Source organism: Ranitomeya imitator, chromosome 2 (genome assembly GCF_032444005.1).
Source record: "Ranitomeya imitator isolate aRanImi1 chromosome 2, aRanImi1.pri, whole genome shotgun sequence".
In the NCBI taxonomy this organism is placed as follows: domain Eukaryota; kingdom Metazoa; phylum Chordata; class Amphibia; order Anura; family Dendrobatidae; genus Ranitomeya; species Ranitomeya imitator.
Genome location: NC_091283.1, coordinates 722,996,797 through 723,021,967, shown reverse-complemented (window position 1 = coordinate 723,021,967; position 25,171 = coordinate 722,996,797). Strand labels below are relative to the sequence as shown.

General features: G+C 44.1%; 1 protein-coding gene across 1 annotated transcript in view; it reads left to right on the top strand.

Annotated features, from left to right (window-relative positions):
• OPN4 (opsin 4) overlaps positions 1 to 25,171 on the top strand; it is a 185,914-nt gene that overhangs the window by 45,043 nt on the left and 115,700 nt on the right. Inside the window, exons 2-3 of the mRNA XM_069755832.1 lie at positions 5,945 to 6,087; positions 12,692 to 12,825. Of these exons, the coding sequence (XP_069611933.1) occupies positions 5,945 to 6,087; positions 12,692 to 12,825 (277 nt within the window). The remainder of the gene's footprint in view (positions 1 to 5,944; positions 6,088 to 12,691; positions 12,826 to 25,171) is intronic.

Here is a 25,171-nt window from a genome sequence, read left to right as displayed (position 1 = left end):
ATATACTACGTGGGCTGCTATTTACTACGTGGGCTCTGCTATATACTACTTGGGCTGCTATTTATTACGTGGGCTCTGCTATATACTACGTGGGCTGCTATATACTACATGGGCTCTGCTATATACTACGTGGGCTGCTGTATACTACATGGGCTCTGCTATATACTATGTGGGCTGCTATATACTACATAGGCTCTGCAATATACTACATGGGCTCTGCTATATACTACGTGGGCTGCTATTTACTACGTGGGCTGCTATATACTACGTGGGCTCTGCTATATACTACATGGGCTGCTATTTACTACATGGGCTCTGCTATATACTACGTGGGCAGCTATTTACTACGTGGACTCTGCTATATACTACATGGGTTGCTATTTACTACATGGGCTCTGCTATATACTACGTGGGCTGCTCTTTACTACGTGGGCTCTGCTATATACTACATGGGCTGCTATTTATTACGTGGGCTCTGCTCCATACTACGTGGGCTGCTATTTACTATATGGGCTCTGCTATATACTACGTGGGCTGTGTTATATACTGCGTGGGCTGCTATATACTACGTGGGCTGTGTTATATACTACGTGGGCTGCTATATACTACGTAGGCAGTGCTGTATACTACTGTGTGGGCTGTGCTATATACTACTGTGTGGGCAGTGCTGTATACTACTGTGTGGGCAGTGCTGTATACTACTATGTGGGCAGTGCTGTATACTACTGTGTGGGCTGTGCTGTATACTACTGTGTGGGCTGTGCTGTATACTGCTGTGTGGGCTGTGCTGTATACTACTGTGTGGGCTGTGCTGTATATACTACTGTGTGGGCTGTGCTGTATACTACTGTGTCGGCTGTGCTGTATACTACTGTGTGGGCTGTCCTATATACTACTGTGTGGCCTGTGCTATATACTACTGTGTGGGCTGTGCTGTATATACTACATGGGCTGCTATATACTACGTAGGCAGTGCTGTATACTACTGTGTGGGCTGTGCTATATACTACTGTGTGGGCAGTGCTGTATACTGCTGTGTGGGCTGTGCTGTATATACTACTGTGTGGGCTGTGCTGTATACTGCTGTGTGCGCTGTGCTGTATATACTACTGTGTGGGCTGTGCTGTATATACTACTGTGTGGGCTGTGCTGTATACTACTGTGTGGGCTGTGCTGTATACTGCTGTGTGGGCTGTGCTGTATACTACTGTGTGGGCTGTGCTGTATACTACTGTGTGGGCTGTCCTATATACTACTGTGTGGCCTGTGCTATATACTACTGTGTGGGCTGTGCTGTATACTACTATGTTGGCTGTGCTGTATACTGCTGTGTGGGCTGTGCTGTATACTACTGTGTGGGCTGTGCTGTATACTGCTGTGTGGGCTGTGCTGTATACTACTGTGTGGGCTGTGCTGTATACTACTGTGTGGGCTGTGCTGTATATACTACTGTGTGGGCTGTGCTGTATACTACTGTGTGGGCTGTGCTGTATACTACTGTGTGGGCTGTCCTATATACTACTGTGTGGCCTGTGCTATATACTACTGTGTGGGCTGTGCTGTATATACTATGTGGGCTGCTGTATACTACGTAGGCAGTGCTGTATACTACTGTGTGGGCTGTGCTATATACTACTGTGTGGGCAGTGCTGTATACTGCTGTGTGGGCTGTGCTGTATATACTACTGTGTGGGCTGTGCTGTATATACTACTGTGTGGGCTGTGCTGTATACTACTGTGTGGGCTGTGCTGTATACTGCTGTGTGGGCTGTGCTGTATACTACTGTGTGGGCTGTGCTGTATACTACTGTGTGGGCTGTCCTATATACTACTGTGTGGCCTGTGCTATATACTACTGTGTGGGCTGTGCTATATACTACTATGTGAGGACTGAAGCAAGGCCAGGGGGCTGGATGGGTGCAATGTCCTGATTTCTGCCTCCATAATGTGCCCAGATTTCTTCTGCCCCATCCCCCCATATGTTCCTCACATTTCTCCACCACATGCAACTGCACCCGGGAAGGGAGGGGATGGAGGCAGGAATCAGGACATTATGGGGGCAGAAGAAATATGAGGAGATTATAGGGGGCAGAAATCTGAGGGGGGCGCCAAACTGATCTTTTGCCCCGGGTGCAGGAGGAGCTAGGTACACCTCTGGTGCATGTGAACATTTGTTTTAGATTTAGTCTCAGGCTTTTTTCTTCCACAACTGCATATTTTTCATTGAAAACAAATGGACAGATACAGTTGAATCCATTCATTTTAAAGTTGGACAATATTCCAATATGTGTATTGTCAAAAACATTAAGGGTTTATTTACTGTCTGAGGAGCTTCTCAATAGGCATATCCTTCTGAGTTATGTTAACTGGAAATTGACCTTATCATTCAGTCTTATCATTCAGTAAATATCAAAGTGTTCATTCATTGGAAATTAGCCTTGGGAAGTACAGGCTACCCCCAAGTCATGCTGAAAATGATACAATGGTGCTTTAGTGAGACTTTAGCATACAGGAAACTTTAAATCTTTAACCTGGACCAAATAAAAAAAATGCATGTGATAGTCTGTATTTCTATTATTTCAGCACTTTTAGCACTGGTGCTTGCAATGCCAGTCTTACCATATTTCCAGATAAGGCACTAAACCCATTTGTTCTGCATTGGATTTTACAATTAAGGCTGTGGTTAGGGACCAATTTATCAAGTTCTTCCAAAAGGTTTCTTATATATTCTAAGTTCTATGAGCTTCATCTCTTGGTACGTGCTTGATAATGATATATATATATATATATATACATATATATATATATATATATACAGTTAGGGCCAGAAATATTTGGACAGTGACACAATTTTCGCGAGTTGGGCTCTGCATGCCACCACATTGGATTTGAAATGAAACCTCTACAACAGAATTCAAGTGCAGATTGTAACGTTTAATTTGAAGGGTTGAACAAAAATATCTGATAGAAAATGTAGGAATTGTACACATTTCTTTACAAACACTCCACATTTTAGGAGGTCAAAAGTAATTGGACAAATAAACATAACCCAAACAAAATATTTTTATTTTCAATATTTTGTTGCAAATCCTTTGGAGGCAATCACTGCCTTAAGTCTGGAACCCATGGACATCACCAAACGCTGGGTTTCCTCCTTCTTAATGCTTTGCCAGGCCTTTACAGCCGCAGCCTTCAGGTCTTGCTTGTTTGTGGGTCTTTCCGTCTTAAGTCTGGATTTGAGCAAGTGAAATGCATGCTCAATTGGGTTTAGATCTGGAGATTGACTTGGCCATTGCAGAATGTTCCACTTTTTGGCACTCATGAACTCCTGGGTAGCTTTGGATGTATGCTTGGGGTCATTGTCCATCTGTACTATGAAGCGCCGTCCAATCAACTTTGCAGCATTTGGCTGAATCTGGGCTGAAAGTATATCCCGGTACACTTCAGAATTCATCCGGCTACTCTTGTCTGCTCTTATGTCATCAATAAACACAAGTGACCCAGTGCCATTGAAAGCCATGCATGCCCATGCCATCACGTTGCCTCCACCATGTTTTACAGAGGATGTGGTGTGCCTTGGATCATGTGCCGTTCCCTTTCTTCTCCAAACTTTTTTCTTCCCATCATTCTGGTACAGGTTGATCTTTGTCTCATCTGTCCATAGAATACTTTTCCAGAACTGAGCTGGCTTCTTGAGGTGTTTTTCTGCAAATTTAACTCTGGCCTGTCTATTTTTGGTATTGATGAATGGTTTGCATCTAGATGTGAACCCTTTGTATTTACTGTCATGGAGTCTTCTCTTTACTGTTGACTTAGAGACAGATACACCTACTTCACTGAGAGTGTTCTGGACTTCAGTTGATGTTGTGAACGGGTTCTTCTTCACCAAATTAAGTATGCGGCGATCATCCACCACTGTTGTCATCCGTGGACGCCCAGGCCTTTTTGAGTTCCCAAGCTCACCAGTCAATTCCTTTTTTCTCAGAATGTACCCAACTGTTGATTTTGCTACTCCAAGCATGTCTGCTATCTCTCTGATGGATTTTTTCTTTTTTTTTTCAGCCTCAGGATGTTCTGCTTCACCTCAATTGAGAGTTCCTTTGACCGCATGTTGTCTGCTCACAGCAACAGCTTCCAAATGCAAAACCACACACCTGGAATCCACCCCTGACCTTTTAACTACTTCATTGATTACAGGTTAACGAGGGAGACTCCGTCAGAGTTAATTGCAGCCCTTAGAGTCCATTGTCCAATTACTTTTGGTCCCTTGAAAAAGAGGACGCTATGCATTACAGAGCTATGATTCCTAAACCCTTTCTCCGATTTGGATGTGGAAACTATCATATTGCAGCTGGGAGTGTGCACTTTCAGCCCATATTATATATATAATTGTATTTCTGAACATGTTTTTGTAAGCAGCTAAAATAACAAAACTTGTGTCACTGTCCAAATATTTCTGGCCCTAACTGTATATATATATGTTTTTTACCTCCACGATTCATGGTTACTATAAATTAAAATAACACCATTAAAAGAAATCTGTCACTCGATTCATGCTACCCAAAACACAGGCAGCACGAATCAGAGATTGTCAGTACTACTACAGCCAGGTATATTTTTCCCAAGTGCAGGAAGGAGCTGGATCTTCTAAGTACATATGTACAGCACAGTTGTAATTCACACTGCTTTGGGAAACATGAATAGAGCGACAGGTTCCCTTTAAAGGCAATCTGTCAGCAGGTTTTTTTCCATTTTGTCTGAGAGCAGCATAATATAGGACATGAGAAACTGATTCCAGTGATGTGTCACTTATTAGGCTGTGTGTTGCGGCAATCTGTCAGCAGGTTTTTTCCATTTTATCTGAGAGCAGCATAATATAGGACATGAGAAACTCATTCCAGTGATGTGTCACTTATTAGGCTGTGTGTTGCTATTTCAACGTAATCACTGTTTTATCAGCAGGAGATTATCACTATAGGACTATGTCTCATGTGCAAGCCAGTCATGCTAATCTCTATCACTGATTGATGCAAGGTGTTCACAGGTAGCTGCCAATCAGGGGTGTGGGCTACATGTACAGCAGAGAAAGCAGGGATTCTATCAACACCAAGCATCCCAGTAAGTGATACATCACTAGAATCATGCTCCTTACATCATACTGCTCTTAGATTACATAGCAAATCCTGCAGACAAATTCCCTTTAAAGTTACTTTTTTACTTATCTACAGGACTTGGTAAATTATGGATTCCTGAAAAGAACTTTCCTGCAAATTAACCTTTCTTTTTGAGCAGTATGCAGATGTACTTTTAGCTGTTTTTTTTCTTGATAGAAAATATTGCATAGCGCATATTCCTTTATAGCTTGTTATCCATGATTTTTTTATTTTTCTAAAGGATCCATAGACTGATTTGCTGACTGCCACTGATTATTATTCTCTATTTGTTCGTGTACATATTTATTGAATACTTAAAGGGAATCTCTCAGCAGGTTTTTGGTATGTAATCCGAGGACAGCATGATGTAGACAGATTCCAAGCGATGTCACTTATTAGGCTGTGTACTGTTGTTCCAATGCAATGAATATTTTATCACCAGGAGATTATCACTATCTACTGTACACAACAGCTCAAGTGATCCCTGGTCTGACCAAGTCCCCTGCTCTGATGATTAGCAGCTCACTGTCAATGCACAATGTACACATAAAGCTGTGTTGTGGGTGGGGTTAGCTTTCTCAGTTCTGCTACATACTATATCTAAAAACTATCATTGTGTCAAACTGCTGCACCCAGTAAACTAAGTGATGTATTTCTGGAATCAGGGTCTCTTTTCCTACATTATGCTGCTTTCAGATGAGGCAGCAAAAACCTGTTGACAAATTCCCTTTAACAATAAAAATGTGATTTCATGATTTTATTGATAACATTTTCTATTCTGACTTCATTAGGAAACACCTAGAGAAGATATCCATCATGCCTATCCGACAGCTGATGTTCCAGATCATGTACATTATGTAATTGGGGCTGTGATTCTGGCAGTAGGAATAACAGGGACTTTGGGTAACTTTCTGGTCATCTACGCTTTCTGCAGGTATCACAATATTTATTTATTTGTTTTCAGATATTTTACTTATTAATAGAACTGTGTATGAATTTTTACATAAAGTAAGTCCTATTTAACACCTTCCATGTGATTATCAGCTTTTGTGCTTTTCATTTTTTTTCATCCCCTTGTTCTAGGAAACATAATTTTTTTATTTGTCCGCCGGCATTGCCACATGGGGACATGAGACATCCCTGCTGGAGGATTATCTCCTGGAGAACAAAGCAATGGAAGACTTGCCTGATCAACATCTCCCCCAATGATCAGTTGTAGGGATGGGACAAGGAATTTCGGAGAAAAAAAAACCCCTGAGATTGCTCAATGCCTCTGGCCACAGGAATTCGGCAGAGGGGAGCAGTGTTGGTCACTGGCACCACTCACCACTCTCTGCCTGCCACCCGGCCGTCGCTGCTTCCCTGCACTCAATTGTATTTGCGTCTGTAAGATGGCGCAGCCCGACACAGGAGCAGAAGAGCTGCAATAATCAGCTCCCTGCTCTGCCGGGAACTCCAGCGCATGCAGAGGAAGTCAGACATCATGATGAAGTGACATCATCTTGCTGGCAATGCCAACTGCTGAACCAGATGGAAGAGGAAATGGAGCTGCGCTGGACAGGGAGCCTGGATTAGGCGAGTATAAGCTATTAGACCTAGGGCCTGTGGGGACATTCCACATTCCAGGAGCTGGCTATGGGGACATAAGGGGCTGACAATGGGGACATTACAAGAGGGGACTGGCTATGTGGACATAAGGGGTTGGTAATGGGGACATAAGGAGCTGGTGATGGGGACATTGCAAGAGGGGCTGACTGTGGGGACATTACAATAAAAGGCTGACTATGGGAGCATTAGAAGAGGGGCTGGCTATGGGGACATTACAAGAGGGGTTGTAGGGACATAACAAGAAGGTGATCATGCTGTATTGGGTACTGTCTGGTATCTTACATTGTACAGTACAGGGGGCTGTTTATATTGTATATTGGAGGTTATCATACTGTGTGGGGTGCTGTGGGGGACATCATACTGTATATAAGGTATTGTGGGGCCATTATACTGCATTGATCGCTGGGAGGCCAAAATACTGGTTGGTTTGCTGTGGGGGGCTGTGTGTAGTGTATATTGGGGCTGTTGTGGATATTGTACTGTATATGTGGAGCTGTGGTACATATCACACTGTGTGGGGTGCTGTATGGAACATTATATTGCATGTAAGGGGCTGTGGGGCCATTATACTTTGGTGACTGGGGGGGCATAATACTGTATAGGGTGCTGTGGGGACATACTATATAATGGGGGGCTGTGGTGGACATTGTATGCATGGGGGGCTGTGATGGACATCTTAGTGTTTATTGGGGGCTGTGGTGACTATCATGCTGTGTAGGATGACAGTATGAGGAGGGCATATACAGGGTGGGCCATTTATATGGATTCACCTAAATAAAATGGGAATGGTTGGTGATATCAATTTCCTGTTTGTGGCACATTAGTATATGGAAGGGGGAAAACTTTTCAAGGTGGGTGGTGACCATGGTGGCCAGTTTGACGTCAGTCATTTTGGATCCAACTTTATTTTTTCCAATGGGAAGAGGGTCTTGTGAAACATCAAATTTATTGAGAATTTCATAAGAAAAACAATACTGTGCTTGGTTTTAACTTAACTTTATTCTTTCATTCTTTCATTACTCAACCCTGTTCACAATAAAAAAAAACATCGGGAGAAAGCCGTACCATCATAAACCTGAAGCCCTTGAATCAGTGGATAACATACAAGAGGTTCAGAATGGAGTCTCTAAAGACCACCATTCCTCTCATAGACAAGAATGCAGTGATGTGCACAATAGACCTAAAAAGTGCATACTACCCCGTTCCTATTCACCCGTCGCTCTCAGAAATACCTACGGCTCGCCCTAAAGATAAGGAACAAGTGCTACCACTTCCAGTTTTGTGCTCTTCCTTTCGGTCTTGCTTCGGCTCCTTGGGTATTTACAAAGCTGGTCACTGAGATCGTGGCCTACCTGAGACATAGGGATGTGGTCATTGTCCCGTACTTGGACGATTTTTTACTGCTATCCAGTTCAGAAACAAAACTAGTACAACAACTCAATCTACAGTAGTTATTTCTACTTTAGAAGGCTTAGTTTGGATCCTAAACCAAGAAAAATCAGACCTACTACCAGGAATCAGGAAAAAGTTTCTAGGGGTTATTCTGGATTGCAGACAGAGAGTCTTGTTTTTACCAGAGGAGAAGCAAGAGGCAGTGAATAACAAGATACAACTACTCCTTGGGAATCGGGTTTCCATAATGATGACTATGAGAGTCTTAGGGTACCGTCACACTATAACATTTCGATCGCTACGACGGTACGATTCGTGACGTTCCAGCGATATCGTTACGATATCGCTGTGTCTGACACGCAGCAGCGATCAGGGATCCTGCTGAGAATCGTACGTCGTAGCAGATCGTATGGAACTTTCTTTCATCGCTGGATCTCCCGCTGTCATCGCTAGATCGGTGTGTGTGACACCGATCTAGCGATCTAGCGATGCGATCCAGCGATGCGTTCGCTTGTAACCAGGGTAAACATCGGGTAACTAAGCGCAGGACCGCGCTTAGTTACCCGATGTTTACCCTGGTTACAAGCGTTAAACTGAAAAAAAACAAACAGCACATACTTACATTCTGGTGTCCGTCAGGTCCCTTGCCGTCTGCTTCCCGCACTGTGACTGCCGGCCGTAAAGTGAAAGCAGAGCATAGCGGCTGTGCTTTCACTTTCACTTTACGGCCGGCAGTCACTGAGTGCGGGAAGCAGACTGCAAGGGACCTGACGGACACCAGAATGTAAGTATGTGCTGTTTTTTTTTTTTTAGTTTAACGCTTGTAACCAGGGTAAACATCGGGTAACTAAGCGCGGTCCTGCGCTTAGTTACCCGATGTTTACCCTGGTTACCCAGGGACCTCGGCATCGTTGGTCGCTGGAGAGCTGTCTGTGTGACAGCTCCCCAGCGACCACACTACGATTTACCTACGATCACGGCCAGGTCATATCGCTGGTCGTGATCGTAGGTAAATCGTATAGTGTGACGGTACCCTTAGGAACACTAACAGCCTGCATGTCGTGCGTTCGTTGGGGTCAGTTCCACATAAGGGGATTACAGAGAGAAATCCTTTCAGCCTGGGACAGAAGACATATGTCATTGGACAAAGAGATCAGTCTACCCTTGGCATTAAAATCGTCACTAAGATGGTGGATCATTTCCAGGAACATCATGCAGGGGGTTCCTTGGATATTGTAGAATAAAGAAAGGTTGGAGGGCACCACTAAACAATGTACTCGGGGTTGTCCATAAGCATGTGAAATAAACTATAGAAGAAAAAGTGAACATAACATGCCCACAGAATGGGAACACCCGTAACAGGTAAAAACATACTTTATTTTCCAAAAATTCACAATTCAAAAAATGCATATCCCCGCACTGACTGTGGCTTCTTCAGGGAAAATAGCATCCTTGGATATTGTCACCTTGCATAATGATCATCACGGATGCAAGCAAGGAAGGATGGGGAGCCCGTCTAGAAGGGAAGTATTTCCAGAGAATTTGGTCTCCAGATATCAGGATCCAGTCCGCAAACTTCAGAGAGTTACGAGCAGTTTGGGAGACCCTGAAGTGGAGTCAGACCTGCTTGCAAGGCCGGCATATAAAATCTATGTTGGACAACATGACAGTGGTATAGTTTCTTTGTCACCAAGTAGGACCAAGACACCGGGCTCTTCAAGATCTGTCTGACAGGTTATTTGCCTGGGCAGAAGAAAGTCAGGTCAATATCAGCTGTACATCTACAAGGTTCCAGAAACACAGTTACCAATTACTTGAGCAGAAGGAAGATCCTGTCCACCGAGTGGAAACTAAGTGGAGAGAGATATTCAGTTATCTGTGACACCAGTGGGGAACCCCCCATCTGGACCTCTTTGAAGCCAGAAGAAAACGCCAAGGTCCAAAGGTTCTATTCCCTCAATCCAGCAGACAACCTGGAAGTGTTCCTTAAACCAGGTACGGGAAAGAGGGCTCCTGTATGCCTTTCCCCCCATTGCCATGGTCTCAAGAGAATTCAGGAAGACCCAGGAGGACACAGCTTTGGTGATGCTGGTTTTTCCAATTTGACCAAGACGAAGCTAGTTTCCCTTGCTGAAGAAGATGTCCCGGGGAGATTGGCTTCTGCTTCCAAAGAGAGAAGATGTGTTTTCTCAAGGACCAGTTCTTCATCCAGATCCAAAGAGTCTTCAGTTATCGCGTGGATCCTGAAAGGAAGATCTTAAGAGCTAGAGGTCTCTCCGACCAGAGGTTTTGTCTGGACTGTGGAAGTTCTTTCATAGAAACTTTCCAGCCTGACATCCCAAAGATCCTTGATTTTCTTAAGGCAGGATTAAATAAAGGGTTAAAGCCAAGCACGCTGAAGGTGCAGATAGCCGCCCTGAGTATTTTCTTCGATTCCCCCCTGGCATCTCAACCATTGGGAGTGCGTTTTTCCAGAGCTATTCAGAGATTAAGGCCCACAGTAAGGAAATCGGTCCCTCCGTGGGATTTAAATCTAATTCTCAATGCCCTCTGTAGGTCCCCTTATGAGCAAGTGGAAGATATTAACATTGCAAAACTCATGCTCAAGACAGTATTTTTAGTGGCCATCACCTCAGCTAAAAGACTGGGAGAAATTCAAGCTCTTTCAATCCAGAACCTTTATATTCAAATTTTTGACAACTGTATAATTCTAAGACTTAACCCCATTTTTGTGCCAAAAATGGTTTCCTCTCGAAACTTAAATCAGGAGATATTACTTCTCTCCTTCTGCCAGGCCCGAAAAAACCTTAATTCAAAATGTTTCCACTCTTTGGATGGTACGCAGGCAGTCATTCATTATCTGGAAGCTACTTGTGAGTGCAGACAGGACACTAATCTGTTTGTCCAGTATGGAAGAAAAAATAAGAGGAAAAGAGCATCAAAATATTCTTTAGCTAGATGTATAATGACCACCATCTGCCTAGCATCCGAGGCTGAGAAATTGCCCGTTCCCGAGGGTCTCAGGGCCCATTCCATCAGAGCAGTTGCAACATCATGGGCCAAAAGAGCAGGGGCCTCAGCAGATCAGATTTGTAGTGCAGCTACATAGACTAGCTTAAACACATTTTGTAGACATTATAAGCTAGATACTTTGATGGGTAGCCAGATGGCCTTCGGCATGAAGGTTCTGCAGGCAGTAGTCCCACCCTAGAGATAAAGTACTTTGGTATTATCCATGGTGCTGTCAGGAGGGAAAATGGGGATCAGACCTACCAATAACATTGTTTCCAAGAGTCCATCCTGACTGCACTGGTAATTCCCTCCCTTAAATTTTGTATTGGTGATGATTATCTTGTACAGAATTTCAATAAATAAGAATTGCATCCATCCTGGTGTGGTACTTGGAAAATCACTGGGGGGTGTGGGTGGGAGGGGTCTTTTAACCTCTTGTGTGCTTCCTGTCCCTATAAGGAAGGAAAAACAACCTCCATGGTGCTGTCAAGATGGACTCCTGGAAACAATATTACTGGTAGATCTAATCCCCATTTTTTTTTCTAGAGGTTTCATTAAACATCTCTTGTGATCTTGACATGGGAGTGCCAAAAAAAATCTGCTAATGTGTGCAAACTATAGGCCAGATTCATTAGGACAGACATTGTACATGACATGAATAAGATGCAACTAATTTATTAACAGTTGCATGCCACTTAATGAATTAGGCATATCTTATATGTGCTGTGCGCCTCATCCTGAGATGTACTCCGGTCAGGAATTGGAATATATTTCTGGAGAAATTTAACACATAAATTGCGTAAATCTTCATGAATTATGTGGGTTGACTTAGCCATGTCCTTCCTACACTTAACTCACTTTGGTCGAGGTAGCCAGGACTGGCATGAAAATGCCAATAGCTGCAAAATTTTGGGGGGAACTTTCGAATTGCACAAAAAATGTTGACAATTGAAGACACTTTACATGAGCCTCTTCAAATATGAGGCCCTAGATTTTTTGATCCAGTTAAAAAAAATGGATTTCAGTCAGATAACATTTTAGGATATTTTGTCATCCCAAAATGGATCCAAGAATAGAAATAACTACTGGGCATGTGAACATAATCTAACAGAAAAAATATAAACATAGATGGTGATTTCTTTGTTTTTCAACTAGTGCTATGTTTAATAAAAAAAACTGGCTATATGTAACCTGTAGACTTTACAGTTAGGTAACAAAGAATACAGCTGGTGTAATTTGTAATCTTCATATTTGGTAATGAATGTTAATCTTATCAGACATAGAAAATTCTGCTTATCCCGAAGCTCAGCATACTTCAGCCCAAATCCTGAAAATAAATTATTAAGGTCAGTGTTAATTTCCTCTTGGGCACAGAAGCTTACTGTAGGTTAATAACTGAACTCAGGCTGGATAATTAAAAAGTGCCAAGTCGAAAACACTAAAATAGAAGATCAACAATGGGCGTTATATCACTTTGCTGTCAGTATATTCTGGTCATTGTAGATTTTATATTTTTTATTTCACAGAAGTCGCAGCCTGCGATCACCGGCCAACATGTTCATCATCAACCTCGCCATCAGCGATTTCTGCATGTCCATCACTCAGGCACCAGTGTTTTTTGCAACAAGTTTACATAAAAGATGGATTTTTGGAGAGAAAGGTAATGGGATTATCTTTTATTTACAAGATATTGATGAGTCATTAATGGACCCTGAGAAGTAAAAAAAAACAATGCTCACCTTCTGTACCTCCTCTATACTCTGAGTCCCCTGCTGCTCTTCTGGCATTGACATCTGCTGGGTGCATCACATGAAATCAATGCCGAGTATAGATGAATGGCGCCAGTCCAGGGAGTATATTGTTTTTTGTTAAGTGCTATTAATTGCCCTTTGCAAATTAATAAGTAGTAGTGGATAATGCCATTTAACCCCTTCATGACCCAGCCTATTTTGATCTTAAAGACCTTGCCGTTTTTTGCAATTCTGACCAGTGTCTGTTATGATAGGCAATTCAGTATCACAATGGACATGGAGGTCAGAGCACATACAGTGATCTGACAATAACCCAAAATAATAGAACGAGCTCTGAGACGTGGGAACTCTGCAGACCGCAATCCCTGATCCTCTCCAAACACAACTAGAGGCAGCCGTGGATTGCGCCTAACGCTCCCTATGCAACTCGGCACAGCCTGAGAAACTAACTAGCCTGAAGATAGAAAATAAGCCTACCTTGCCTCAGAGAAATACCCCAAAGGAAAAGGCAGCCCCCCACATATAATGACTGTGAGTAAGATGAAAAGACAAACATAGAGATGAAATAGATTCAGCAAAGTGAGGCCCGATATTCTAGACAGAACGAGGATAGGAAAGATAACTTTGCGGTCTACACAAAACCCTAAAGAAAACCACGCAAAGGGGCAAAAAGAACCTCCGTACCGAACTAACGGCACGGAGGTACACCCTTTGCGTCCCAGAGCTTCCAGCAAAACAAAATGGACAAGCTGGACAGAAAAAATAGCAACAAATAGCAAAGAAGCACTTAGCTATGCAGAGCAGCAGGCCACAGGAATGATCCAGAGAAACACAAGTCCAACACTGGAACATTGACAGGAAGCATGAATCAAAGCATTAGGTGGGGTTAAGTAGAGAAGCACCTAACGACCTCACCAGATCACCTGAAGGAGGAAACTCAGAAGCAGCAGTACCAGTTTCCTCCACAAACGGAAGCTCCCAGAGAGAATCAGCCGAAGTACCACTTGTGACCACAGGAGGGAGCTCTGCCACAGAATTCACAACAGTACCCCCCCTTGAGGAGGGGTCACCGAACCCTCACCAGAGCCCCCTGGCCGACCAGGATGAGCCACATGAAAGGCACGAACAAGATCGGGAGCATGGACATCAGAGGCAAAAACCCAGGAATTATCCTCCTGAGCATAACCCTTCCATTTAACCAGATACTGGAGTTTCCGTCTTGAAACACGAGAATCCAAAATCTTCTCCACAATATACTCCAATTCCCCCTCCACCAAAACCGGGGCAGGAGGGTCAACAGATGGAACCATAGGTGCCACGTATCTCCGCAACAATGACCTATGGAAGACGTTATGTATGAAAAAAGAATCTGGGAGGGTCAGACGAAAAGACACAGGATTAATAACCTCAGAAATCCTATAAGGACCAATGAAACGAGGTTTAAACTTCGGAGAGGAAACCTTCATAGGAATATGACGAGAAGATAACCAAACCAGATCCCCAACACGAAGTCGGGGACCCACACGGCATCTGCGATTAGTGAAACGTTGAGCCTTCTCCTGGGACAAGGTCAAATTGTCCACTACATGAGTCCAAATCTGCTGCAACCTGTCCAGCACAGTATCCACACCAGGACAGTCCAAAGACTCAACCTGTCCTGAAGAGAAACGAGGATGGAACCCAGAATTGCAGAAAAATGGCGAAACCAAGGTAGCCGAGCTGGCCCGATTATTAAGGGCGAACTCAGCCAAAGGCAAAAAGGACACCCATTCATCCTGATCGGCAGAAACAAAGCATCTCAGATAGGTTTCCAAGGTCTGATTGGTTCGTTCGGTCTGGCCATTAGTCTGAGGATGAAAAGCCGAGGAAAAAGACAAGTCAATGCCCATCCTAGCACAAAAGGCTCGCCAAAACCTCGAAATAAACTGGGAACCTCTGTCAGAAACGATATTCTCTGGAATGCCATGCAAATGAACCACATGCTGGAAGAACAATGGCACCAAATCAGAGGAGGAAGGCAACTTGGACAAGGGTACCAGATGGACAATCTTAGAAAAGCGATCACAGACCACCCAAATGACTGACATCTTTTGAGAGACGGGAAGATCTGAAATAAAATCCATAGAGATATGTGTCCAAGGTCTCTACGGGACCGGCAAGGGCAAAAGCAACCCACTGGCATGAGAACAGCAGGGCTTAGCCCAAGCACAAATCCCACAGGACTGCACAAAAGAACGCAAATCCCGCGACAGAGATGGCCACCAAAAGGATCTAGCCACTAACTCTCTGGTACCAAAGATTCCAGGATGACCAGCCAACACCGAACAATGAACCTCAGAGATCACTTTATTTGTCCACCTATCCGGGACAAACAGTTTCTCCGCTGGACAACGATCAGGTTTATTAGCCTGAAATTTTTGCAGCACCCGCCGCAAATCAGGGGAGATGGCAGACACAATTACTCCTTCCTTGAGGATACCCGCCGGCTCAGATAAACCCGGAGAGTCGGGCACAAAACTCCTAGACAGAGCATCCGCCTTCACATTTTTAGAGCCCGGAAGGTACGAAATCACAAAGTCAAAACGGGCAAAAAACAGCGACCAACGAGCCTGTCTAGGATTTAAACGCTTAGCAGACTCGAGATAAGTCAGGTTCTTATGATCAGTCAATACCACCACGCGATGCTTAGCTCCTTCAAGCCAATGACGCCACTCCTCGAATGCCCACTTCATGGCCAGCAACTCTCGGTTGCCCACACCATAATTCCGCTCAGCAGGCGAACACTTCCTGGAAAAAAAAGCGCATGGTTTCATCACTGAACAATCAGAACCTCTCTGCGACAAAACAGCCCCTGCTCCAATCTCAGAAGCATCAACCTCGACCTGGAACGGAAGAGAAACATCAGGTTGACACAACACAGGGGCAGAAGAAAAACGACGCTTCAACTCTTGAAAAGCTTCCACAGCAGCAGAAGACCAATTGACCAAATCAGCACCCTTCTTGGTCAAATCGGTCAATGGTTTGGCAATACTAGAAAAATTGCAGATGAAGCGACGATAAAAATTAGCAAAGCCCAGGAACTTTTGCAGACTTTTCAGAGATGTCGGCTGAGTCCAATCATGGATGGCTTGGACCTTAACAGGATCCATCTCGATAGTAGAAGGGGAAAAGATGAACCCCAAAAATGAAACCTTCTGCACACCAAAGAGACACTTTGATCCCTTCACAAACAAAGAATTAGCACGCAGGACCTGAAAAACCGTTCTGACCTGTTTCACATGAGACTCCCAATCATCCGAGAAGATCAAAATGTCATCCAAGTACACAATCAGGAATTTATCCAGGTACTCTCGGAAGATGTCATGCATAAAGGACTGAAACACTGATGGAGCATTGGCAAGTCCGAATGGCATCACTAGATACTCAAAATGACCCTCGGGCGTATTAAATGCAGTTTTCCATTCATCGCCTCGCCTGATTCGCACCAGATTATACGCACCACGAAGATCAATCTTGGTGAACCAACTAGCCCCCTTAATCCGAGCAAACAAATCAGATAACAAAGGCAAGGGGTACTGAAATTTAACAGTGATCTTATTAAGAAGGCGATAATCTATACAAGGTCTCAGCGAACCATCCTTTTTGGCTACAATAAAGAACCCTGCTCCTAATGGCGAAGATGACGGGCGAATATGCCCCTTGTCCAGGGATTCCTTCACATAACTGCGCATAGTGGTGTGCTCAGGCACGGATAAATTAAACAGTCGACCTTTTGGGAATTTACCACCAGGAATCAAATTGATAGCACAATCACAATCCCTATGCGGAGGTAGGGCATCGGACTTGGGCTCATCAAATACATCCCGGTAATCAGACAAGAACTCTGGAACCTCAGAAGGGGTGGATGACGAAATAGACAAAAATGGAACATCACCATGTACCCCCTGACAACCCCAGCTGGACACCGACATGGATTTCCAATCCAATACTGGATTATGGGCTTGTAGCCATGGCAACCCCAACACGACCACATCATGCAGATTATGCAACACCAGAAAGCGAATATCCTCCTGATGTGCAGGAGCCATGCACATGGTCAGCTGGGTCCAGTATTGAGGCTTATTCTTGGCCAAAGGCGTAGCATCAATACCTCTCAATGGAATAGGACACTGCAAGGGCTCCAAGAAAAACCCACAACGCTTAGCATATTCCAAGTCCATCAAATTCAGAGCAGCGCCTGAATCCACAAACGCCATGACAGAATATGATGACAAAGAGCAGATCAAGGTAACGGACAGAAGAAATTTTGACTGTACCGTACCAATGGTGGCAGACCTAGCGAACCGCTTAGTGCGCTTAGGACAATCAGAGATAGCATGAGTGGAATCACCACAGTAGAAACACAGCCCATTCAGACGTCTGTGTTCTTGCCGTTCAACTCTGGTCAAAGTCCTATCGCACTGCATAGGCTCAGGTTTAAGCTCAGGTAATACCGCCAAATGGTGCACAGATTTACGCTCACGCAAGCGTCGACCGATCTGAATAGCCAAAGACATAGACTCATTTAAACCAGCAGGCATAGGAAATCCCACTATGACATCCTTAAGGGCTTCAGAGAGACCCTTTCTGAACATAGCTGCCAGCGCAGATTCATTCCATTGAGTGAGCACTGACCATTTTCTAAATTTCTGGCAATATACCTCTATCTCATCCTGACCCTGACAAAGAGCCAGCAAATTCTTTTCTGACTGATCCACTGAATTAGGCTCATCGTAGAGCAATCCGAGCGCCAGGAAAAACACATTGATATTACTTAATGCAGGATCTCCTGGCGCAAGAGAAAATGCCCAGTCCTGAGGGTCGCCGCGCAAAAAAGAAATAATAATCAAAACCTGTTGAACTGGATCACCAGAGGAACGAGGTTTCAAGGCCAGAAATAACTTACAATTATTTTTGAAACTCAGAAACTTAGTTCTATCTCCAAAAAACAAATCAGGAATAGGAATTCTTGGTTCTAACATAGATTTCTGATCAATAGTGTCTTGAATCTTTTGTACTCTTGCCGAGAGCTGATCCACAAATGAAGACAGACTTCTAATGTCCATCGCTACACCTGTGTACTGAACCACCCAAATGTCTAGGGGAAAAAAAAAGACAAAACACAAAGCCAAGAAAAAAAAATGGTCTCAGAACTTCTTTTTTCCCTCTATTGAGAATCATTAGTACTTTTGGCTTCCTGTACTGTTATGATAGGCAATTCAGTATCACAATGGACATGGAGGTCAGAGCACATACAGTGATCTGACAATAACCCAAAATAATAGAACGAGCTCTGAGACGTGGGAACTCTGCAGACCGCAATCCCTGATCCTCTCCAAACACAACTAGAGGCAGCCGTGGATTGCGCCTAACGCTCCCTATGCAACTCGGCACAGCCTGAGAAGCTAACTAGCCTGAAGATAGAAAATAAGCCTACCTTGCCTCAGAGAAATACCCCAAAGGAAAAGGCAGCCCCCCACATATAATGACTGTGAGTAAGATGAAAACACAAACATAGAGATGAAATAGATTCAGCAAAGTGAGGCCCGATGTTCTAGACAGAACGAGGATAGGAAAGATAACTTTGCGGTCTACACAAAACCCTAAAGAAAACCACAAAAAGGGGCAAACAGACCCCCCGTACCGAACTAACGGCACGGAGGTACACCCTTTGCGTCCCAGAGCTTCCAGCAAAACAAAATGGACAAGCTGGACAGAAAAAATAGCAACAAATAGCAAAGAAGCACTTAGCTATGCAGAGCAGCAGGCCACAGGTATGATCCAGAGAAACACAAGTCCAACACTGGAACATTGACAGGAAGCATGAATCAAAGCATTAGGTGAGGTTAAGTAGAGAAGCACCTAACGACCTCACCAGATCACCTGAGGGAGGAAACTCAGAAGCAGCAGTACCAGTTTCCTCCACAAACGGAAGCTCCCAGAGAGAATCAGCCGAAGTACCACTTGTGACCACAGGAGGGAGCTCTGCCACAGAATTCACAACAAGTGTCCCTTTATGAGGTAATAACTCAGGAACGCTTCAACGGATCCTAGCGGTTCTGAGATTGTTTTTTCGTGACATATAGGGCTTCATGTTAGTGGTAAATTTAGGTCAATAATTTCTGCGTTTATTTGTGATAAAAACGGAAATTTGGCGAAAATTTTGAAAATTTCGCAATTTTCACATTTTGAATTTTTATTCTGTTAAACCAGAGAGTTATGTGACACAAAATAGTTAATAAATAAGATTTCCCACATGTATACTTTGCATCAGCACAATTTTGGAAACAAAATATTTTTTTGCTAGGAAGTTATAAGTTTCTCATTTTTACAACGAAATTTACAAAACCATTTTTTTTAGGGACCACCTCACATTTGAAGTCAGTTTGAGGGGTCTATATGGCTGAAAATACCCAAAAGTGACACCATTCTAAAAACTGCACCCCTCAAGGTACTCAAAACCACATTCAAGAAGTTTATTAACCCTTCAGGTGCTTCACAGCAGCAGAAGCAACATGGAAGGAAAAAATGAACATTTAACTTTTTAGTCACAAAAATTATCTTTTAGCAACAATTTTTTTATTTTCCCAATGGTAAAAGGAGAAACTGAACCACGAAAGTTGTTGTCCAATTTGTCCTGAGTACGCTGATACCTCACATGTGGGAGTAAACCACTGTTTGGGCGCACGGCAGGGCTTGGAAGGGAAGGAGCGCCATTTGACTTTTTGAATGAAAAATTGGCTCCACTCTTTAGCGGACACCATGTCACGTTTCGAGAGCCCCCGTGTGCCTAAAAATTGGAGCTCCCCCACAAGTGACCCCATTTTGGAAACTAGATGCCCCAAGGAACTTATCTAGATGCATAGTGAGCACTTTGAACCCCCAGCTGCTTCACAAATTGATCCGTAAAAATGAAAAAGTCCTTTTTTTTCACAAAAAAATTCTTTTAGCCTCAATTTTTTCATTTTCACATGGGCAACAGGATAAAATGGATCCTAAAATTTGTTGGGCAATTTCTCCTGAGTACACCGATACCTCACATGTGGGGTTAAACCACTGTTTGGGCACATGGTAAGGCTCGGAAGGGAAGGAGCGCCATTTGACTTTTTGAATGAAAAATTATCTCCATCGTTAGCGGACACCATGTCGCGTTTGGAGAGCCCCTGTGTGCCTAAACATTGGCGCTCCCCCACAAGTGACCCCATTTTGGAAACTAGACCCCCCAAGGAACTTATCTAGATGCCTAGTGAGCACTTTAAACCCTCAGGTGCTTCACAAATTGATCTGTAAAAATGAAAAAGTACTTTTTTTTCACAAAAAAATTCTTTTCGCCTCAATTTTTTCATTTTCACATGGCCAAAAGGATAATATGGATCATAAAATTTGGTGGGCAATTTCTCCCGAGTACGCCGATACCTCATATGTGGGGGTAAACCACTGTTTGGGCACACGGCAGGGCTCGGAAGGGAAGGCGCGCCATTTGACTTTTTGAATGGAAAATTAGCTCCAATTGTTAGCGGACACCATGTCGCGTTTGGAGAGCCCCTGTGTGCCTAAACATTGGAGCTCCCCAACAAGTGACCCCATTTTGGAAGCTAGACCCCCCAAGGAACTTATCTAGATGCATATTGAGCACTTTAAACCCCCAGGTGCTTTACAGAAGTTTATAACGCAGAGCCATGAAAATAAAAAATAATTTTTCTTTCCACAAAAATGATTTTTTAGCCTGGAATTTCCTATTTTGCCAAGGGTAATAGGAGAAATTGGACCCCAAATGTTGTTGTCCAGTTTGTCATGAGTACGCTGATACCCCATATGTGGGGGTACACCACTGTTTGGGCGCACGGCAGGGTTCGGAAAGGAAGGCACGCCATTTGGCTTTTTAAATGGAAAATTAGCTCCAATCATTAGCGGACACCATGTCACGTTTGTAGAGCCCCTGTGTGCCTAAATATTGGAGATCCCCCAGAAATTACCCCATTTTGGAAACTAGACCCCCAAAGGAACTAATCTAGATGTGTGGTGAGGACTTTGAACCCCCAAGTGCTTCACAGAAGTTTATAACGCAGAGCCATGAAAATAAAATAAAAAAATTATTTTCTCAAAAATGATCTTTTAGCCTGCAATTTTTATTTTCCCAAGGGTAACAGGAGAAATTTGACCCCAAAAGTTGTTGTCCAGTTTCTCCTGAGTACGCTGATACCTCATATGTGGGGGTAAACCACTGTTTGGGCACATGCCGGGGCTCGGAAGTGAAGTAGTGTTGTTTTGAAATGCAGACTTTGATGGAATGCTCTGTGGGCGTCACGTTGCATTTGCAGAGCCCCTGATGTGCCTAAACAGTAGAAACCCTCCACAAGTGACCCCATTTTGGAAACTAGACCCGAAAGGAACTTATCTAGATGTGTGGTGAGCACTTTGAACCCCCAAGTGCTTCACAGAAGTTTATAATGCAGAGCCGTGAAAATAATAAATACGTTTTCTTTCCTCAAAAATAATTATTTAGCCCAGAATTTATTAATTTTCCCTAGGGTAACAGGAGAAATTTGACCCCAATATTTGTTGTCCAGTTTCTCCTGAGTACGGTGATACCCCATATGTGGGGGTAAACTACTGTTTGGGCACATGCCGGGGCTCGGAATTGAAGTACTGACGTTTTGAAATGCAGACTTTGATGGAATGCTCTGCGGGCATCACGTTGCATTTGCAGAGCCCCTGATGTGGCTAAACAGTAGAAACCCCCCACAAGTAACCCCATTTTGGAAACTACACCCCGAAAGGAACTTATCTAGATATGTGGTGAGCACTTTGAACCCCCAAGTGCTTCATAGAAGTTTATAATGCAGAGCCGTGAAAATAATAAATACGTTTTCTTTCCTCAAAAATTATTATTTAGCCCAGAATTTTTTATTTTCCCAAGGGTTACAGGAGAAATTGGACCCCAAAAGTTGTTGTCCAGTTTCTCCTGAGTACGCTAATACCCCATGTGTGGAGATAAACCACTGTTTGGGCACACGTCGGGGCTCAGAAGGGAAGTAGTGACTTTTGAAATGCAGACTTTGATGGAATGGTCTGCGAGCGTCACGTTGCGTTTGCAGAGCCCCTGGTGTGCCTAAACAGTAGAAACCCCCCACAAGTGACCCCATTTTAGAAACTAGACCCCCCAAGGAACTTATCTAGATATGTGGTGAGCCCTTTGAACCCCCAAGTGCTTCACAGACATTTACAACGCAGAGCCGTGAAAATAAAAAATCATTTTTCGTTTTAGCAAGCATTTTTTTATTTTCACAAGGGTAACAGGAGAAATTGGACCCCAGTAATTGTTGCGCAGTTTATCCTGAGTATGCTGGTACCCCATATGTGGGGGTAAACCACTGTTTGGGCACACGTCGGGGCTCGGAATTGAGGGAGCACCATTTGACTTTTTAAATACGAGATTGGCTGGAATCAATGGTGGCGCCATGTTGCGTTTGGAGACCCCTGATGTGCCTAAACAGTGGTAACCCCTCAATTCTACCTCCAACACTAACCCCAACATACCCCTAACCCTAATCCCAACTGTAGCCATAACCCTAATCACAACCCTAACCACAACCCTAATTCCAACCCTAACCCTAAGGCTATGTGCCCACGTTGCGGATTCGTGTGAGATTTTTCAGCATCATTTTTGAAAAATCCGCGGGTAAAAGGCACTGCGTTTTACCTGCGGATTTTCCGCGGATTTCCAGTGTTTTTTGTGCGGATTTCACCTGCGGATTCCTATTGAGGAACAGGTGTAAAACGCTGCGGAATCCGCACAAAGAATTGACATGCTGCGGAAAATACAACGCAGCGTTTCCGCGTGGTATTTTCCGCACCATGGGCACAGCGGATTTGGTTTTCCATAGGTTTACATGGTACTGTAAACCTGATGGAACACTGCTGCGAATCCGCAGCGGCCAATCCGCTGCGGATCCGCAGCCAAATCCGCACCGTGTGCACATAGCCTAATTCTAAATGTATGTGCACACGCTGCGGAAAACGCTGCGGATCCGCAGCAGTTTCCCATGAGTTTACAGTTCAATGTAAACCTATGGGAAACAAAAATCGCTGTACACATGCTGCCGAAAAACTGCACGGAAACGCAGCAGTTTAAATTCCACAGCATGTCACTTCTTTGTGCGGATTCCGCAGCGGTTTTACAACTGCTCAAATAGAAAATCGCACTAAATCCGCCATAAAACGGCAGCGGTTTAGCACTGCGGATTTATCAAATCCGCAGCGGAAAAATCCGCAGAGGACCAAAATACGTGTGCACATATCGAAACCCTAACCCTAACCCTAACCCTAACCCTAACCCTAGCCCTAACCCTAACCCTAGCCCTAACCCTAACCCTAGCCCTAACCCTAACCCTATTCTAACATTAGTGGAAAAAAAAAATTCTTTATTTTTTTATTGTCCCTACCTAAGGGGGGGGGGGGTCATTTATTATTTTTTTTATTTTGATCACTGTGATAGATTATATCTCAGTGATCAAAATGCACTTTGGAACGAATCTGCCGGCCGGCAGATTCGGCGGGCGCACTGCGCATGCGCCCGCCATTTTGGAAGATAGCGGCGCCCAGGGAGAAGACGGACGGATCCCGGCAGGATCGGTAAGTATGATGGGGTGGGGGGGAGCACGGGGGGGGATCGGAGCATGAGGGGGTGGATCGGAGCGCGGGAGGGGTGGAACGGAGCACGGGGGGTGGAACGGAGCACAGGGGGATGGAACGGAGCATGGGGGTGGAACGGAGCATGGGGGGGTGGATCGGAGTGCAGGGGGGGTGATTGGAGCACGGGGGGGTGATTGGAGCATGGGGGGAGCAGACAAGAGCACGGGGGGAGCGGAGCACAGGACGGAGGGGAGCTGGAGCAGTGTACCGGACAGATCGGAGGGCTGGGGGGGCGATCGGTGGGGTGGGGTGGGGGCACATTAGTGTTTCCAGCCATGGCCGATGATATTGCAGCATCGGCCATGGCTGGATTGTAGTATTTCACCAGTTATAATAGGTGAAATATTACAAATCGCTCTGATTGGCAGTTTCACTTTCAACAGCCAATCAGAGCAATCGTAGCCACGGGGGGTGAAGCCACCCCCCCTGGGCTAAACTACCACTCCCCCTGTCCCTGCAGATCGGGTGAAATGGGAGTTAACCCTTTCACCCGATCTGCAGGGACGCGATCTTTCCATGACGCCATATAGGCGTCATGGGTCGGATTGGCACCGACTTTCATGACGCCTACGTGGCGTCATGGGTCGGGAAGGGGTTAAGGGGATATAAAGTATTGGACAACACCTTTTAAAGGGTTGTCCATAATTAGAAACCAGAATCTTCCATAGCTAGTATTTTTGATGGGGTGTAGTGAATCATCATGTCAAACAGAAAATTGAAATACAAAAATCTAATCTTAAAAAAATGAACCAATAATACAGTTTTTGGCACGGCCAAGTTACGATTACCATTAGGGTCCATTGTGCAAGGGTTTCATTTGCTTTTGTCAGAACAGCACAGTCTGTCTTAATACTCTTACTACCGAAAAAATTTTTAACTTTACATGTTTTAGTAAATGTCCATGATATCTATAATAATGTCTGTAAAATATTGATTTTATTGCCAAAGAGCATTTCATTGGAATGGGGGTCCCATTTCCCTGTTCTTCCTATTGCTTCAGAGAATTAATGGAAAGGCATTGATATGTGATAAATGTCTTTAGTGCTAAACCCATTATATAAGATTACTAACCTGGATTGAGACCTATAGGATTTGTATCATAAAGTTCTGCATACACATTATAAGGCTGTAGATGGTTCAGTTGATGGTTCTGCGGGCCTCTATCTGGGTCAGCTCTCCCATACACAAGAGTGCTCGCTCTGTAGAGTGCTTCTTTGTTCTCTATCAGAAACATGATATTAAACATGTCTGGTGGCTTATCTCTGAGAGAACAAGAGGATCAGCAGTCGAAATCAGGCATGCCACATCCTTGGCTCCCCAACAATCGATTGTCCTAGCTCCCAAACACATTAGACTTATCAACGGATTTGGTCGACATTAGTCTAATGTGTATGGGAAGCTTAAGAGCAGCGAGACCGCAAAACTCTGTGGGAAAACTGATCTCCCTGAGAATTTGCCTCCACATCTTATTTTAAATGAAAGAGGAAGTTAGTAGTGTGTAACATGTAGATCAGGAGAGCA